The sequence below is a fragment of the Mauremys mutica genome, chromosome 3 (assembly GCF_020497125.1).
Source record: "Mauremys mutica isolate MM-2020 ecotype Southern chromosome 3, ASM2049712v1, whole genome shotgun sequence".
Taxonomy (NCBI): Eukaryota; Metazoa; Chordata; order Testudines; family Geoemydidae; genus Mauremys; species Mauremys mutica.
Window position 1 is genome coordinate 131,738,624 of NC_059074.1, and position 17,801 is coordinate 131,756,424.

The 17,801-nt window shown below is 40.8% G+C and overlaps 1 protein-coding gene across 7 annotated transcripts in view; it reads right to left on the minus strand.

The window, feature by feature from the left end:
• Positions 1-17,801, minus strand: part of SIPA1L2 (signal induced proliferation associated 1 like 2) — a 181,115-nt gene that overhangs the window by 124,480 nt on the left and 38,834 nt on the right. For all 7 annotated transcript variants that reach the window (XM_045009786.1, XM_045009788.1, XM_045009787.1 and 4 more), the window contains exons 3-4: positions 17,425-17,471; positions 6,773-8,479 (exon numbers count right to left, since the gene is read on the minus strand). In XM_045009786.1, coding sequence (XP_044865721.1) covers positions 6,773-8,234 — 1,462 coding nt within the window. In that variant the 5' untranslated portion in view covers positions 8,235-8,479; positions 17,425-17,471. The remainder of the gene's footprint in view (positions 1-6,772; positions 8,480-17,424; positions 17,472-17,801) is intronic.

The window sequence follows — 17,801 nt, forward strand, 5'->3', positions numbered from 1 at the left end:
CGTAAAAGAGCTTAGTATGACCGGATATCCGCTTTGATAACCTCTGTTTTGAAATTACTGAATGCTTGTTTCTGTCTGATTTGGATACAAATAGTCTTCTAAATATCCTATCTAGGTAAAAGGCTAATGCCCTCCTGACATATAGGGTGAAGAATGGAATATGGCTTCATTAGTCCGGTATGGGTTTTTTCTGGGGGGGAGGGGGGGAAGACTAGGAGATGAATGGTTTGATTAATATGAAATTCTGAGGACATCTTAGATAAAAATCTTGGATGGACCTGCAGTAGCACTTTTTAGTAATTACCATAAAAGGGGAGGGTCTGCCATTAAAGCCCCCAAGTCTCCAACCCTTTGGGTAGAAGTGAATGCTACCAGAAAGAGTCTTCAGTGATAAATCTAATGAAGAACACATAGCTAGTGGCTCAAAAGGATGTTTCATACTGCAATGAAGGACTAGGTTCGGATCTCAGCTAGGAGTACTATTTCTGATTTGTGGGGAGATATTCGACAAACGTCTTATGAATCTTGCCATAGCTGGGTACGTGAAGAGTGAAAAGTCCCCAATAGGTGTGTGAAAAGCTGTTATTGCTGCTAAGTGAATCCTAATGCAATTCACAGAAAGACCCAAGGACACCTGGAGTGATGTCTTTGACAGGAGAGGACCGTCTTGTATAATGGCCTTAAAGTGGTCACAATGGTCCTCTGGCAGGTGATCAATAAAGGAACTAAATTTGTTACAATTTAAATAGTTGTACTTGGCTATGAGTGCCTGATGGTTTAGTATTCTGAAGTGAAGAGTGGCTGAAGCATAGGATTTGTGACCAAAAAGATCAAGCCTCCTGTGGTCCTTACTGTATGGGGTGGACTTTGAGGAATGTTGTATGTGTTCATTAATGGCCTCCACTACTAGGGAACTTGGAGCTGGATGGGAAAATAAAAATTTTGATTTCCTGGCATGGACGTAATATTTTTTATCCACCCTCATGAAGGTAGGCAGTGAAGTAGCTGGGGTTTACCCAACTAACTATCTTAGCAGGCTCAATAAGAGCTTCATTGACCGCAATGGCAATTCTTATAGATGTCAAAGTGCAAAATATGTAGGAGTTTGTGGTGGGACTTCTGAACCTCCTATAAGGGAATCTGAAGTGTGTCAGCAATTTCCTTCATCAGTTCTTGAAACTGCCTGAAGTCATCTGCCATAGAAGGTGGTGGAGGCAGGACAGCTTTGTGAGGCGATGAGGTCGTACTAGTGAAAGGTGTCATCTCTTAATCTGCTCTTGCTTCTTGCTCCTCAAAGGTCTCCGCCTCTGGCATAGGTGGTGGTAGAGGAGGTTGAGGCAAATGGGCCCTTCTCTATTTCCACCAGTGGTGCGAAGACCTTGTTGCAAATTGTTGACAACAGAATGCTCAGGGGTCCGAGCAAGGCCACTGAGGGGGCCCAAAAGGCATAGGTGAAGTCATCCATCTGTGTTCCTGCCATGTGGTTGCCATTTGAGGTCTATCCTCCCGTAATATATCAGTATAGGAGGGAAAGTGATGTGTCCTAGAATAGACATTGGAACCCTGCACCGAAATTTGAGAATCTGAGGAGTCCTCTTCCACGTGCGCCAAGGGTGGTGGTGGTGGTGGGAATGGCTAGATCGAGGTGGGCAAAGTACAGCCAGGGAACACATCCTGCCCTCCAGACGTTTTAATCTGGCCCTCAAGCTCCAACCAGGGAGCAGGATTGGGGTCTTGTCCCGCTCCAGGCGGCTCCCAGAAGCAGTGGCATGTCCCCCCTCTGGCTCCTACGTATAGGGACAGCCAAGGGGCTCTGCATGTTGCCCTGCTCCCGTAGCTCCCATTGGCCAGGAACCATGGCCAATAGGAGCTGCAGGGGCGGTGCCTGCAGACAGGGCAACGCACAGAGCTATAGCACAGAGCCTCCACGCAGGAGCTGGAGTAGGGACATGCCGTTGCTTCTGGGAGCAGCTTGAGAGAAGCGCCGCCCTTAGTCCACCTGCATCCCAACCCCCTCCCCCAGCCCCGATCCCCCTCTGGCCCTCCAAACCCCTCAGCACCCTCCTGCATCCCAAACTCCTCATCCCCAGCGCCACCCCAGAGCCCACACCCCCTCCTGCACTCCAACCCCCGATTTCATAAGCATTCATGGCCCGCCATACAATTTCCATACCCAGATGTGGCCCTCGGGCCAAAAAGTTTGCCCATCCCTGATCTAGATGATAGAGGGGTCAGTGACCAAGAGAGCCTTGACGCCAACAAACCCCCAGCACTCGTTAACAGAGGAGACTCTGAAGACACTATTGGGCCCTTGGGGTACCTAAATTCTTATGGTACCAATGGTATCAAATAGGGGGTCGAGTGAGAACCTGTGAAGGACGGCTTCAGTCCCAATGCTGCTGGTACCTAACTTTTGGCATTTGAGTCAGTCAGCTGTGATTGCATGAGTACTGTAGGCAGACAAGCGGTCTTTTGTACCCTTGACTTTAATGTTACCGGTACTGAGTGTTGTTCAGGGATGGGCTTAGAACTCTCTTCAACAATGTCTTTGCTGCTCTGGGTACAACTACCCGTACTCAGTACTGTGTTTATCTTAGATGACTGACTCTTCTTTCTTTGCGGTACCAGTATCAGTCAGAGAATGCATGAAACTCCCCTTGGGATGTGAGGTCTCCATAGCATTCTTGTGAGTCAGCGACCAAGGTATTCTTGGAGATTTACTCCTTACCTCCTTCTGCTTAGAGGCAGATGTCAATGAGGACTTTGATACCATAGATGTACTTGGTGCTGCGTTACTGCATACATCTCTAAGGGTCTCCGGTGATTGAGATTTTTATGTGGATGAGGCACTAGCAGAACTGGGAGTGTATATACACAGTGGTCCTCCACCCTGGATCCAAAGATGACTGTAGAGCTTGCTCCATCATTAGAAGTTTAAATTTGATCTCTCTGTTTTTCCAGGATGAAGAAAGTACAGTTCTTGCACTGGAATATAAGTATCACTCAAACACCAGAGGCACTGGCAATGCCCATCACTTACTGGAATAAGCTCATGGCACCTCTTGAATCCTGGGGAGCCCAGCATACCCAAGTAAAATAATGAAAAATAACCCTTAGAAGGTGAAGCTCTTAACTATCTAACTAAATCTGAAATTAATAAAAAATGTATTATTTTTAAGAAAAAAAGAAAAGAAAGGGAACTGTTCCAACAAGTATAAACACTAAGTGACTAACTATACGCTAACAATTTGCTGAAATATTAGAGAGAAAAGGCACCTGGAGACATGCTGAAGGCAGTTGAAAAGGATCTGAGGGTGGTTTGCCTGCACAGTCCCATATAGCCTCAGCACAAAGCACAAGGATGTGTGGAGCAAATGCATGGGCTGAACAGGCACCCCTACCAAAATTCTCTCAAAGGCCATAGCGGCACCTGACGTAGAGCATCAACAGGACACTACTAGAAGAAGAATCCTAAAAAAACACTAAGCAGCTTTCATTTTTACATTCCAAACCATTAAGGAATCAGTGATTGTAAAAGGTGTCCAAATGAGCATGCTGATTCCCGAAGTCATCTACCCACAGTGCAGTTAACAGCATGGCCAGCAGCAGTGCAAGTTTCCCAACACTTAATTAGGAACATACCTCAAACCAGACCTGGAGGGACTCCCACTGTTTCAACCACGGTACCAATTAGTGACAACTGTCACTGTGGGTTGCTGAGCCTTTGCCCCCGGGAACAAGAATGACACCAACAATTTGTTTCACAGAAGCTATAGAACAGCTATCAGATGGTAACAATTCCATTTCTTAGTGCTTATATTTTGATTCATATACTCATCAAGTGTGCTGTTTCTAGTAAAGGAATCTTATAAACCTTCATTTCTAATGGTATCAAAGCAAATATTACCCAAAACAGATTTCATTTGGGTCAACTATTCCAAATGACAATAAGGGTTGTGTATATTGTATTATCTGAAGGGGTTCTGAGAAACCTGCCTTGCTAAAGAAAGGACATTCCATAATGTTTTTATTTTATTTTATTTCCTTCATTCTTATGCGCCACTTTGTCTTCCATAATGCGGCAACTTTTGTTCAGTCTTATCTGCAATCTGCCTAAGACTACTTTGCAATATTTTTGAAAATTACAATTTTTGCTTTATAAAACCCATTTAAAAAAAAAACAAACATTTTCTCTTTGATTTGGCTTGTCCCGCTCTCCCCTTTTCTTTTTACTCTAATTTTTAAACTCAGCTCATAGACTCAGACTTTAAGGTCAGAAGAGACCATTATGATTACCCAGTCTGACCTCCTGCACAATGCAGGCCACAGAATCTCACCCGTCCACTTCTATAACAAACCCCTAACCTATGTCTGAGTTACTGAAGTCCTCAAATTGTGGTTTGAAGACCTCAAGCTGCAGAGAATCCTCCAGCAAGTGACCCATGCCCAGTGGCGGCTCTAGGTATTTTGTCGCCCCAAGCACAGCAGGCAGGCTGCCTTCGGCGGCTTGCCTGTGGGAGGTCCCCGGTCCCGCGGATTCGGCGGCACGCCTGCGGGAGGTCTGCCGAAGACGCGGGACCAGTGGACCCTCCGCAGGCATGTCGCCGAAGGCAACCTGCCTGTCGCCCTCGCGGCTTGCCGCCCCAGGCACGCACTTGGCATGCTGGTGCCTGGAGCCACTCCTACCCATGCCCCATGCTGCAGAGGAAGGCTGACTTTAAAGAAGATGCAGTACAGACTCACTCAGTGTTCTTAGCATCCATACTCATATTTTCTATTTTCAGTACATTTTGTTTTTACGTAAGTTATTCAGACTCATGCACAATAGCTATAGCTGGCTTCTGAAAAAGAGCAACAAGTCCTGACAATCCAGATCTTTCTGGAATAAGGTAAATCAAAGTTCAGCAAAAGAGACAGCTAATTTGGTTTCCAATGTAATTTAATCAAATTAAAGTTACCGGTAGGTAAAAATAATCAAGACAAGGATAGCAAATGTTTAATTGGAGACTACAGGTATCTGCCAACCTACAAAGTGGTAGAGAAAACAGCAGTATCTACCCCACAGATTTGCTTTCAAGTGTCGAATATATTTAGAGAGAGAGATGAAGTCAAAACACAGTATGAAAGTTTTACTTAAGAGGCCTTCACAACACTGATTTTTTTAAAAGCCACAGCAGAGTGAGCACCCATTTGGCAGATGAGACTTATTTAAATAAATTACACAGCAGCAATAAAAGATGTGCTAGGTTACAGGGGTTCTCAAACTGGGGGTCAGGACACCTTAGGGGGTCACGAACTGTCAGCCTCCATTCCAAACCCTGCTTCACCTCCAGCATTTATAGTAGTGTTAAATAAAAATTAAAAACACTTTTTATATTGGCGGGGGTGGGGGGTTAAGCTCAGAGGCCTGCTGTGTGAAAGGGGTCTCCAGTACAAAAAAGTTTGAGAACCGCTGTCCTAGGAGACAGGTTTCAGAGTGGTAGCTGTCCATCTCTTCTCCATTTTCCCTATAAATCAATCCCTTCTTCTCCCAGGCTTTCCAAACATATGCCACATATTCTCATGTCACCAGTTTCCATGGTTCTCCTTCACCCTTGAAACCCAACAGTCCCTATCCTTGACCTCCCAGACAGCTCAAGATCTATTCTGCATCCTTATCTCTGTCTTTCTTTATACAACTGTGGGTCTTTTTTCCTCCTCTACCAACAAAGTTTCAGGTTCTTTCTTTCCTTTCCTTGTCACCCAGTTCCCACAATTCTCTCCCCATTCTCAGATCTCTATAGCATGATGGAGGGAAGAACTGTACTGAATCCTACTGAGTCCCTTGCATGGGGACAGAAGAGGAAGTAGTATGTCAATCAACGTGGTGCTTGCTGCTGCTCAGATTTGGCTGGGAAGGCACAGCAAGCAGGACATTAGGAAGTCTCAGCTAAAGGCAGAGAACCTTTGTTATGGAGAACGACAGAGGTTTTTATTAAAATGGCATAAAAACCTGACCTGTGTCTATACTAGTGCTTCACTCTGGAAAGCAGTTTAACACTTTTCTAGTGTAGATATCCTAAAGGAACAGGGCTGATGGGCTTGAAAGGGAGCACATCCAGCCCTACTTAGCTGGAAGACTGGCTATTGTAATGCAGAGATTTTGAGGGAGCTGAAACACCAATGTAGAGTGGTATATGGAAGATTCCAATAGCACCCCAAAGAAAAGAAAACACAGGGAAGAACCACAGAGAGAAAGATGGAAGAAACTTAAACTAGATTGGTAGACAAAATGCACAGAAAAGAGAAGAGAAAAGAGAAGAGAACAAAACCCAGGCATGGTGATGTATTTTTTTTTTAAAGTAAATTATGTAATCTGGTGGATGGATGTCAGCTACTGACCTAATTAAAGGTGGTAGTTAACTCGACTGGAAAAAAACCCTCAAAAATAAAGCTCTCTAAAATTTTGGGCCCCATCTGTTAAGAGTAGTTTGACAGGAAATCAAGGTTTTCCCTGTTCTCAGACAAAGAAAACTAAAGCCTTGTACAAGGAAGCTAATTTACTTTAAATTATACCACACTACTCTGTGACCTTGGACAAGTCACTTAATATTTCTGTACTTCATTTTACTAACTGGATACTACTACTACTTGCAATCCTCACAGATATACTGAGAGGTTTAATTTTTGTCAAATACTTTGAGAGTCTTTGGGGGAAATGCTCTCTTTTAAAGGGCTAAATATTAAGCAAATTAAACCCGAAATGTACATATCAAGAAGGAGAGAGACTTACCTTTTCCATAGAAGAACTTCCGGTAATAATATGCTCCAAGATCAATGTGCTCTATAATATAACGCTTAACTTTCTCCCGATGAATTGACTGATTCTCTCTTGGCACCTCCAGTACAGAAACACCAGCATTCGTGCAGTGGGAACTTAGAGAGGATTCAAAGGAACAACTTTCACCTGAAGCAAAAGATGCAGAGTTTGCCCTGGAAAGTGCAATCCTCCTATCTCCTTCTCCACCAGTTTCATTCCTGAAGTAAGGGCAACTCAGGATTAGGTCATTGCTTTTCCCATCACCCTCATCAGCATCTAGGTTCTCTTTTGAATTGAGGTCCTCTTTACTTCCCAAAGGAGATTCACAGTTTCCTGTCTGGCCTGCTGTCATTTGAGTTTGCGATGCAGCTGAAGCCCCAGTGGTTATATTTTTTCTTTTTCCCACATTAACCCTGGTAGCCATTGCTTCATTTATGTTAAATAAAATGCTCTGAACATCATAATGTGCAAAACATTTTTGACAGTTCCAAGGACGAATGTTTCTCTCAAATCTACCATCATCCAGTTCTGAGGAAAATTTGAAAGTTTCGTGCTCACTTTTAACAGTTCTCAGTTTTCTAAACAGAGATGTTTCTACTGCTTCTGATTTTAGTCTCCATTTGAAAGATTTGTCCCTGTCTCTACCAATAAGCAGGGCACTATCCATATAATCCAATCCAGAAATCCTGACAAATTCTCCCCTGGAAATCTGTGTGGCAGCATGAAGACTTGGAGAAATCATAGGGTCACAGCGGAAAAACTCGGGAAATCCAAATGGAGCAAGAGTTTTATGTTCAAAGTTTTCCACTCGATATCCTCTGAGCATTGCAAAAAAATTCTCACCAGATAAACCTTGCCTGTCAATTGAAGAAGTACTTCCATATTCTCTATGAAGAGCTGCTCCTGTATTTGGGTTAACAGCATTCTGGTCCAACACATCTTCAGCATCAATGTCACTAATGGTGACATCACTGTTGCTTCTTTGTCTTATGGGATGAAGTCCCCTCTGGGGCGAATGGACAAAGAGATCTCCTATTGTATATTTGGTCTCTTCAAATTCCAAATCCAACTGCTGTTCTTCTTGCCCTTCACTTTGGTCATTTTGTCCATTTGGAATTATTGATCCAACACTTTCATAACTGGTTTGAGGTCTACTTTCCCATACTGCTTTACTTAGTTCCTTAGAGCAATCCTTTTTAGGAGGCCATTCAGATACCCTCGCTCGGACACCCATTTTAGGCATAGCTGGTGTACCATTAGTTTCATTTTTGCTAGATGTATTTAAAGAAGCAGGAGGACCCACATTACCATTTAAAGCTTTAAATTTTCTAGCAAAGTAGTCATCGGACTGCATACTTCTTGAAGACTCCTTGAACTTTGAGGACGTTCGGCTGGGTTTGTGCTTATCTTCTTGTGAAGACCTTTGATCGCTCATGTCCACTCAAGAGCAAGGAAGTACCTAGTCTTACCTCCAAGACCAGCACTGCTGTTATTACATTATCATCACATATGGAACAGAGAATTGCAAATAAGACAGCTACTGTCTGTATCAGAGCATAATGGTATCAGAGTTCCATTTTTGTTTTAAAAAAATATTAGAAAGAGAGGTCTTCATAATATTTCCTTCAGTTTAGAAGTGTTCAATCTGATCTCAATCCAGGTGTATTCCTTGTACCTGTTCTGAAAAAGAAAAACGTGCATTAAAATGATTTATATTCAAGAGCAGGAAGTCTACACCTTAAACACCATTAGTGGCCCATATATTCTCAAAGGAACTCAGATACAAACATACTGAGTATATTATAAATTATTATGTAGTCAGAAAGGTAAAGATAGAAGTATGTTCTGATTTGCACTTCTCAGCAACCAATGAATTAGCCCAGTAGTATTCTTAATTATTAATGCTAAAGGTATAGAATATGTAAATCAATCCACAGATTGTTATTAACGTATGGAAGAACTTATCTATAACATAAGCCACTACAGTTAACCAATTTAAATCCACTATTAATACATCCCTGCCTAATTAATTTAAATCTGCAATAGATTACAGACTTACTCCATCTGTCTTCTTTTCCTACTTTCATCTCAGTATCTTTCTCAATACTGTCCTAATGCATGGAATGCCCTCCCCATCCCAGTTTGCCAAAATGACACTCCATATTCAAGCATCTCCTGAAAAGTCACTTCTGTGATGCTCATATGAACAGAGTCAACAGTAATAAGGAAATCAGAAGGCATACTCTTCAAGTTACTCTCTACTGTGGGTTTTCCACTGCAACCTCCTTTTTTGTATGTCTCTGAAAGTGAAAGCACTTTGGGGCAGGGACCGCACTCAGCCAATATCATCACTCAGAAATGCACTTGTGGGTACATCTGCTAAAAACTAAAGGTCTGCTCTATTCTAAAATACTGGGTCAGTTTAACTATGTCAGTGAGAAGTGTGAAAAAGCCATGCTCCTGAGTAGCATAGTTAAGACGACCAAAGTTCCTGTGTAGTCAGAGCTAAGTAGGTGGAAAAATTCTTCTGTCGACCTAGCTACCAACACTCGGGGAGGTGGATTACATATACTAACAGGAGAACGCCTCCCATCAACATAGGCAGTGTCTACATTGAAGCACTACAGCACCACAGCTATGCCACTGTTGCATTTTAAGTGTAGACGAGCCCTCAGCGTTTTAATTTCTTGGATGATAGACTGGAAAAATCCATAGGTGATTCTGTCCACTGGTACAAAAGATTCAGTAAAATTTAGTCTGATCAGGGAAAACATTCAGTTGGTGATTAGAGCTGGTTGGAACATTTTCAGTGAAATTTCATTTAATTGAAGCCAAAACACTGATACATCTCCATGATGTTTGGAATTTCAACCAAGTTTAAAGTACATGCTCTTCCTGGGTCAGTCATCTGGAACAAAACACCCTCTTCTCAATCAGATAGAGCAGGGACTTGAATTAGGGTTTCCCATATCCCACACCAGTGTTCTAACCACCAGGCTATCGAGTCACATACCTTCCCAAAGTGGAAAGCTCAAGCTTCTGTCTGAAATGGACATTTTGACACAATTCTGTTTTTGAAAAATGTTTGAAAGGTTTATTTTTCTTGAAAATGCAGAATGAAAACAAAGTTTCAAAAACTCAAACGTTGCTACAAAACAGAATTGTCTTCCTCCAGCCAGCTCAACTAGTAAATGTCTATTAAATTGTGGAACAGTCTTCCCACAGATGTGATTTAAAACTATGCTGGACAAGAACAACAGAACATATACTGTAAGGAACAATCCTCCGGTGCTAGTGTTTAAAATCTTCTATTCTGAAGGTCTCTTTGGTTCGGATTTCTATTTTACTTCTATATGGCAATATTTCTGTTACTCTGAATTATAGTACACTTGAGTAATCCTTGAAAGTGAATTGCAAGGATTTTGTTCCAAACAAAAATGTTCCAAACATTTTACAGTTAAATATTCCAGTTGCATAGCAGAAAATATGTAGTCACTTGAAATTTACAAGTACTAATGAAGACAAGTCCTTGAAAACTATGTCTTTCTTTGAAGAGGGAGGGTGCCGGGGCACAGAATTTTGAATTTGGGACTTGCCAGTTAGGCAAACAGTGATGATAGTGCAAACACTGTAAACCATGCTGGAAAGTAAAAAAAGAGTCCCAGCAGAAACTTAAAGGCAAAACGATTAAGTAGATATCTAGACAAGGAAGAGAGGAGAACTCCAATTAATGGTTTGTTTTTTTAAATGGCAATTCCTTTCATTGTAATGCATCTAGGAAACAGCAATAAGGTACTGCATGATTTCCTTCAATTTTACTATTTGGAAGATTAAGAATGAAGTAACGTAAATCCAACTGCAGAACAGCTGTAACTGGAGCATATTCTCTTTTATATTTCTCTGCATGCTAATCTAAGAGGCTACAGCTACTATGCTAAAGAACAACAACATGGCAGCCAAGTTGGCAAATGTTAATTCAGTCAAACATTGAATTACTAGAACACTAAAATATTTTTCAATTGTTTTTAATAGTTCTCAGGATAATCATGTAGAGGAATGTGCACAGGGTGTGCACATTCATCTGCAGCCATGTCCAGTGCTTTTCTCCCATTGTGAAATATCAGTTTAAGGGTGAGGCAAGGCTGAATGTTATCTACTCCCATGGCAGCTTTTCTTTGGGCAGTAATGATCTTTCAAGATGCTTCAAATAAGGATGTGCACATTTAGGGCAGTTTTACACAGAGAGGGTAAATAGTACTGAAAGCTTCCCATAGTACAGTGAAGTTAGTTGGGTGGAGGTAAGAGGAGGGCAGAGAGGAAAAAAATTCTTTCCTACCTATATCACGAAAAAATTAAATTTAAGCTTTACAAAAGGACTTTTTTCCTTCCATGTCTGGAGGAACACGGGAACCTGAACTCAGGCTTTGCCTGGTATTGCAAGACTGAAGCCCACTGTATATGAACTTGAGTTAGTTAACAGTGTTTAGAGTGTAGAATCAGTCTTGCACTTGAAACTGTTTCCATTTTGCTGCACAACAGAGAACAGGCCAAAAACATGTTGTTCTTAAGGAACAAAAAAAGTTGTGTTCCAGCCTAAGACCTTAAACACAATACCTACCTGTAGGTTAAAGCAAAAAAGTTTTGCTTGCCCACAGTGATTAACCAAACTGTTTAAATGTTAGTTTGCATGGAATCTGATTAAAATATCTTTTAAATATGACACAGGATTTTTAAATTTTTAAAGCATTTTACATTCCTTTGGCCATGGCTACACTTGCAGGTGTGCAGCGCTGGGAGTTACAGCTGTCTTCGTACAGCTGTGTAGGGAAAGCGCTGGTGTGTGGCCACACTGACAGCTACTGACAGCTACCAGCGCTGAAGTGTGGCCACATTTGCAGCATTTGCAGCACTGTTGTGAGTGGTGCATTATGGACAGTTATCCCAGCATTCAAGTGGTTGCAACGTGCTTTTCAAAAGAGGGGGGTGGGGTGGAGTGTGACAGGGAGCAGGGGAGAGAGAGAGAGTGGATTTTTGGAGCCGACACTGTGTGTCAGCTGCCTGCCTTGCAAAGCCTGCCTTGCAAATTCTGTATCAGCTCCCTGCCTTGCAAAATCTGACCATTTCCTGACACCTCATTCACTCTTAAATGCAAATAGCCTGCAGACCAGATAAGCAGCTGTTCCGACGGACTCCCTTCCCCTCTGCCTCCCCCCCGCCGTGCTGTTTCTCTCCTCAAGCAAACACTAGCTGTAGACATTCATCCCCCTGCCTGCCTCATTCACAGCAAACAGGAGCTGTGTTTGTTTTTTAGATAAGCAGCTCCGGGAGCCCGGAGTTCACAACAAAACAGCAGAGTGGCTGAACAGGCATTCTGGGATACCTCCTAATACCCTGGAGGCCAATAACAGCGCTGGTTGGTGGCCACACTTGACGAGCAGCGCTGCATCACCAGCGCTGCAATCCTTATACCCCAAGCAGACCAGGTGTACAGCCAGCGCTGCAGCCAGGGAGTTGCAGCGCTGGATCTGCCTTGCAAGTGTGGACGGTGACTAAGTTGCAGCGCTGTAAAGCCTCCACCAGCGCTGCAACTCTCAAGTGTAGCCAAGCCCTTTGGGAAAAATAAAATGCAAGTAGGAAAATATCTTGTGGTCTAACACTTTTGGGAAAAATTACTATTACAGAACTAAAGCAGAAGAAAGTTTCTGTATGAATTATGGTATCATGTAAACAAACTACTGACAGTAGCAACTAATAGGTGTTCCTTCATATTCTTCAAAGAGTTTTCTCCAGATGTCAACTAAAGTGATGTTAGAGGATTGGAGTCCCCTCCCTCAGAGAAAAGCAATCAAATAAGACTAAGACATCCCATCATAACCCCTCTACCTACTTTGCATTTTGCAACTACTTAAATGGTATTCAGAACAAAAAAAAATTTTTTTGGCATATCTGGAATGATATGAAACTCCACTTATGCTGTGAAGATTAATTTTATTTTCTTTGAAGTGGCTGTAAATTATGTTTTTCACACTATCTATCCAATTCACACATTAAAAATGGAAAATCATTCATCAAAATCTATTCAACCTAGTTTTTTGAAGGGTATCACAAATATCTTGAAATTGTCATACAAACTAAATATAAATAGAAAATGAGAAAAGACTATGCTGTAATAATCCCATTCTTCTCTTTCCCAGCAAGAATTATGAACAGAGAAATTCCTACATCAGATCAGAGCAACAGGCCATCTATTACAGTATCGTATGTCTGACAATGGCCAGTACCAGGTGCTTTAGAGAAAGGTGCAATTTTCCATTACTGTGCATAATTTTGGAATAAACTGCTCCTGGGGAAGCTGTTTCCTATGTTCCATAACTTACTGGTGGTTTAAATACCCTGAAACAAAGCTTTAAATACCTCCCTATATATATAAAATTAAATGGCTGTCATCCTAGCTCATGTAGCTATGTATTTTCTTGTTATACATATAAATGGATAATCCTTTTTTTAAACAAGCCTGTTTAGTCTTCAAGGATATCTTGTAGCATTGAGTTCCACTAGTTAATTATGCATTATGTAAAAATAGGTATTTCCTTAAATCATTTCATATACATTATCTTTCAATTTCATTAGATAGCTTGTTATTGTATTATGAGAAAAAAGTAAAGTGGGTGTTCCTATTTACTCTTTCTATAACATCTGTTGCTACGTCATGTCAACTTTTATTCATCTCCTCTGTAAACTGAACAGTCAAAAATCGTTCAGTCTCTGCTCATATGAAAGTCTTTCCATTTGTCTATTTAGAAGAGAAGCTCTTCTGAGCAGGGACAGTCTTTGTTATGTTTGTATAATATGCCTAGTACAATAGGGGTGGAGTTTCTAGGTGCTTCTGCAATACAAATAATAAAATCATCATCATATCATGCCTCTCATCTAATTCAGCTAGATCTTTTTTGTATAGTGACCAGAACTGGATGCACCATTTCAGGGAAGGGGTATAACTGATTTGTATAAAATAGCATTATAATCTTTTCTGTAATTTTTTCATTGCATTCCTTGTACTCCCCCAACAATGTTGGCTTATTTGACTGCCACTGAACAGTGAGATATCCAATGATGCCATGATTTGTCATGTAGTTTCAATTTAAAACCCAGTAATTTATATTAGTAGTCCAAGTCATTCCTTCCTGTGTGCAGTACACCTTGCATTTAACACAACAGAATTTCATCTGCTATTCATTCATCTATCTTTGTTGCATCCCTCTCGTGTTCCCAACAGTCTTCTCTATGCTTCACTCACTTAAACAACTGAGTCACCTGCAAAGTTTACCACCCGCTTTGGCTTTATGTTCTTTTTGACCAGTTTCCTCTTTTAAAAAAACAAACACCTTTTTAAAAGGCGAGTGTCACAGTACCCTTCCCACCCCCCACAACTATGTTAACTTTCTATGCCAGCAGTTTGCTTCCACTTTTTCTGCATATGCTCTTCCTTCCTCAAGATGTTCCCCATGTTCTTGATGCACGAAGAAGTGATCAGCCTCTATGTCTCTCAATGATCTCAACAACAGAAGTTTCGTTTCTCCATTCCAGCCTCGTCCCCTCCTAACAGATGCGTGACTTCCTTAAATGGAAGACAGAGCGTCAGTTCTGAACTGGGACAATTCTACTATGTCTGTATAAATAATTCTGTCTCCTTCTGCCCTTTTAGTTCAAAAACTAGTAAATGCACCATGGGATCCATAGTGTTGATGCTCCATGCTCTCCATCACCTGAGAGGCTTTGAGGCCATGCCTCCTGCTCCATCCGATGACAACCTACAATTGTTGGAGGAAAGCATACTTCAAAAAGACTTGACCATTGTGGCAATTCTCTTTTCTTATGCTTCTCACATCCTTCCAGTTACATAGAAGGTATGACACAGCCCATTCTCAGGGAAACAAATATTTGTGTACATTCATTATTTTAAAGCAATAGCACATTGTATCCAGTGTTTTTTTTTCAAAACAGTTATTCCCTCCTCTGATTTATGAAGCAGTGAACACCTTTAAAACTAGGGTATTGGTCGACCAAGGAGATGCCTAAATTGGCACTGAATTATGGATTAACCCTTTATTGGAAACAGCAACATTAGGGGAAAAAAACTGCCCTTACAAGAACCACTGAAGTGAAGGTATATGAACAAATAAGGCTGCCCTTTTAAAAATCTATAGTTGGACTAATTTACATAACCTCTTTATTTTTAATATAGTCCAGTGGTTCTCAACCCATGGGACACTTAAGGTCCAATCACCACACAGCTGTGGCCCATGTAGCATCCTCAGGGCCATACAGATAGTATATATATATTGTGTGGATGCAGCCCACATAACACTGCATATGTCTGCCACAATGGTAAATAGGTTGAGAACCACTGATATAGGCTGTGTGTACATTTAATAGTGAATATTCCATAGATTCATAATTCAGTAATACAGAAGATCCTCTGTTTGAAAAAGGATTAGATGACAAAGAGATTGTATTACCTTCTATGGCATCACTCCCCCTCTCCTACATTTGTTTTTCATCAATTGCTCTTTGCTCTGTTTGCTCTCCACAAAAAAGAATTGGACAAAATAGTCTACATACACCCCTCAGTTATAACTAATGCTTGCACCATTTATTATAAACTTGCTTTTGTTTGTGTTACCAGACATAGCATTTAACAAAACAGATTTCCTCCCCCGCCCCACCCCCAAAAGAATACTTGTTAATATCTTCCTCATCCCTGAACACCACACACACACTCCTCTAGGTCAAGTTCCTCACTTTCCCCTTTTTTCCTCCTCACCTTAGTCTTTCAGCTAGAGAGCCATTGCCAAACATGGTCAAAAGATAAAACTGGATGCCTACCCTGCTGTTGTGCTTGTGCCAATCCTCTGCACTAGGGCTGCTGGATGTTATGCAAATAACTTAAGTTCCTTCCACAGAGTTACAAAGACTTCCTTCTGAGCTCAATACAGCAGCTGGTTTGTTAGCCACAGTTTCAGTTCTCTTTAAGGTGGAATGTTTCCAAGTTTCCTGGGGACCTGGATATATGCCCACAAATGGTCCTGTGCCAATAACAGAGCAATGAATAAAAACTGTACTATTGGACTACCCTGTCAAAGGGAGGCTGCTTGGTAACCCTGCCTCATGTCAGCCTTGACAGACAGAAATGAATGATATAAGGGGCCTTTCTGAGATCATTTTGTTGATCAAGAAACTGGAAATCTGCCCCTATTATTAGAGAATTTTATCACCTTAAGAAGAATGCATAATTAATCCTTGTACTATTTATCAACATTAAAATTCTAGAATTGTGATTCTGAGGCTGTGCTAATCTTAAAAAATGAGAAGTGCAATTTGATAAAATAGGAATATAAATGTGAATAATAGGCCAAATCTGATGATCAGCCAGACATTTGATTTGCATTTGACTGATTCTACACAGCATTTTGCTATGAGTAATAAGAGTTCAGTCAGCTTTCAGTAACACATTTAAAGAGCATAGTGTTGTGTATTTTGCCAGTATAGTTAATGCAGCAGTAATACATCAGCTACTTTACAGCAAATCCATTTTTGGATGCAAGCTTGGCCTGGGACCCATCCTTCTATGACCTATGGAAATAATAGAGTGCAAAGGCAAAGAGGGGAGGGTCTATAAGCTACCTTTCTCCTCAAGAACTCTAAACTAGACAATTCACTGAGTAACATCAAGGTAGCGACAGTGTTAGTGGAAGAATACCTAAACCTTCAACTATTTAAGATAGCAGCATCTGTACAAAAATTGTCACAAGGAAAATATAGAAGATTTAATTTAGTCTTAATTTAGAATACCTTTCTAAATTAAATGATTTTCCATTTGCTTCTTCCCTTGTTTTTAAACCACTAAGATTAAGAATCATTATATGGATGGAGTTCATCTGCTCCTACTGTTTATTCCTTAAAGCCATAGACCAGATATTTCTATTTTGAGTTCCTAAATCAAAATGGCCTAGATTTTCAGAAGCACAGTGGAGGGTGCGGGTGCTCATTTAGGTGTTCAAATAGGGATTTAGGTGCCTAATTTTAGATATCCAAGTTGGAACCTTGGCCATACATTGTGTGATATCACAATCTCAAGAGCAGTGAATTGTGATATCACAAAGGATTATTATTCCAAATGAGGAATATGCAGGAAGAGCAGATGAACTGCTACAGTAATAGCCTGTTTTCATGCAAATCTCCTTAGAAAATGTGATATTTAAGCATAATTGTCTTAAATAGAATGTTTTTCAAGGTTTTCCATGAGGCATCAGTGAATCTTTAAGGCCAACACGAACTATAATTGAGTCACTTATATGGATTGCAGCTGTGGAAAAAGGACTGAAAACAGTACAATGCACAAATTATGAACCCAGTTCATGAAAAAATGGCTCAAATTATTATACATCAGATTTACAATAAAACTATAACTACAGTGTAAATGGTTACTTCTTATACCCATACTTCAGGTCCATGATTAATATGCATATTTAGACAGGAGGCAGAAGAGACATAGGAAGCCCCTCATTGTGATTAATGGGGATACACATGAGTTTCTGTACACTGAGTATTTGTTGAGAACTTACTCATTTGTGCTCTTTCTTCACATGTATAGTCTTTGGTTGTAAGTGAACTGTAAGGACAGAAAATGAAAAAAGCTGAGATCAAAAAACTATGATAAAATATCAAAAAAATATTCTATTATACTACTGTTATTGTGTTAGATCAAGGCTTGGATTATTTGAAACAAGAGTTATAATTAAGCAATTATGCTAATACACTCTTGGAATGATTCTCCATTTACACTGATGCAAATCAGGAGCAATTCCTTTCATGTCAATGGAGTAACACTACCACAAAGCAGGTGTAAATGAACGGAGAATTAGCCCTTATATTTGTACTTCACCAATGGTCTCTTCCACTCATGGATAAATGCTAGAGACATGTATCTTAAAATAAACAT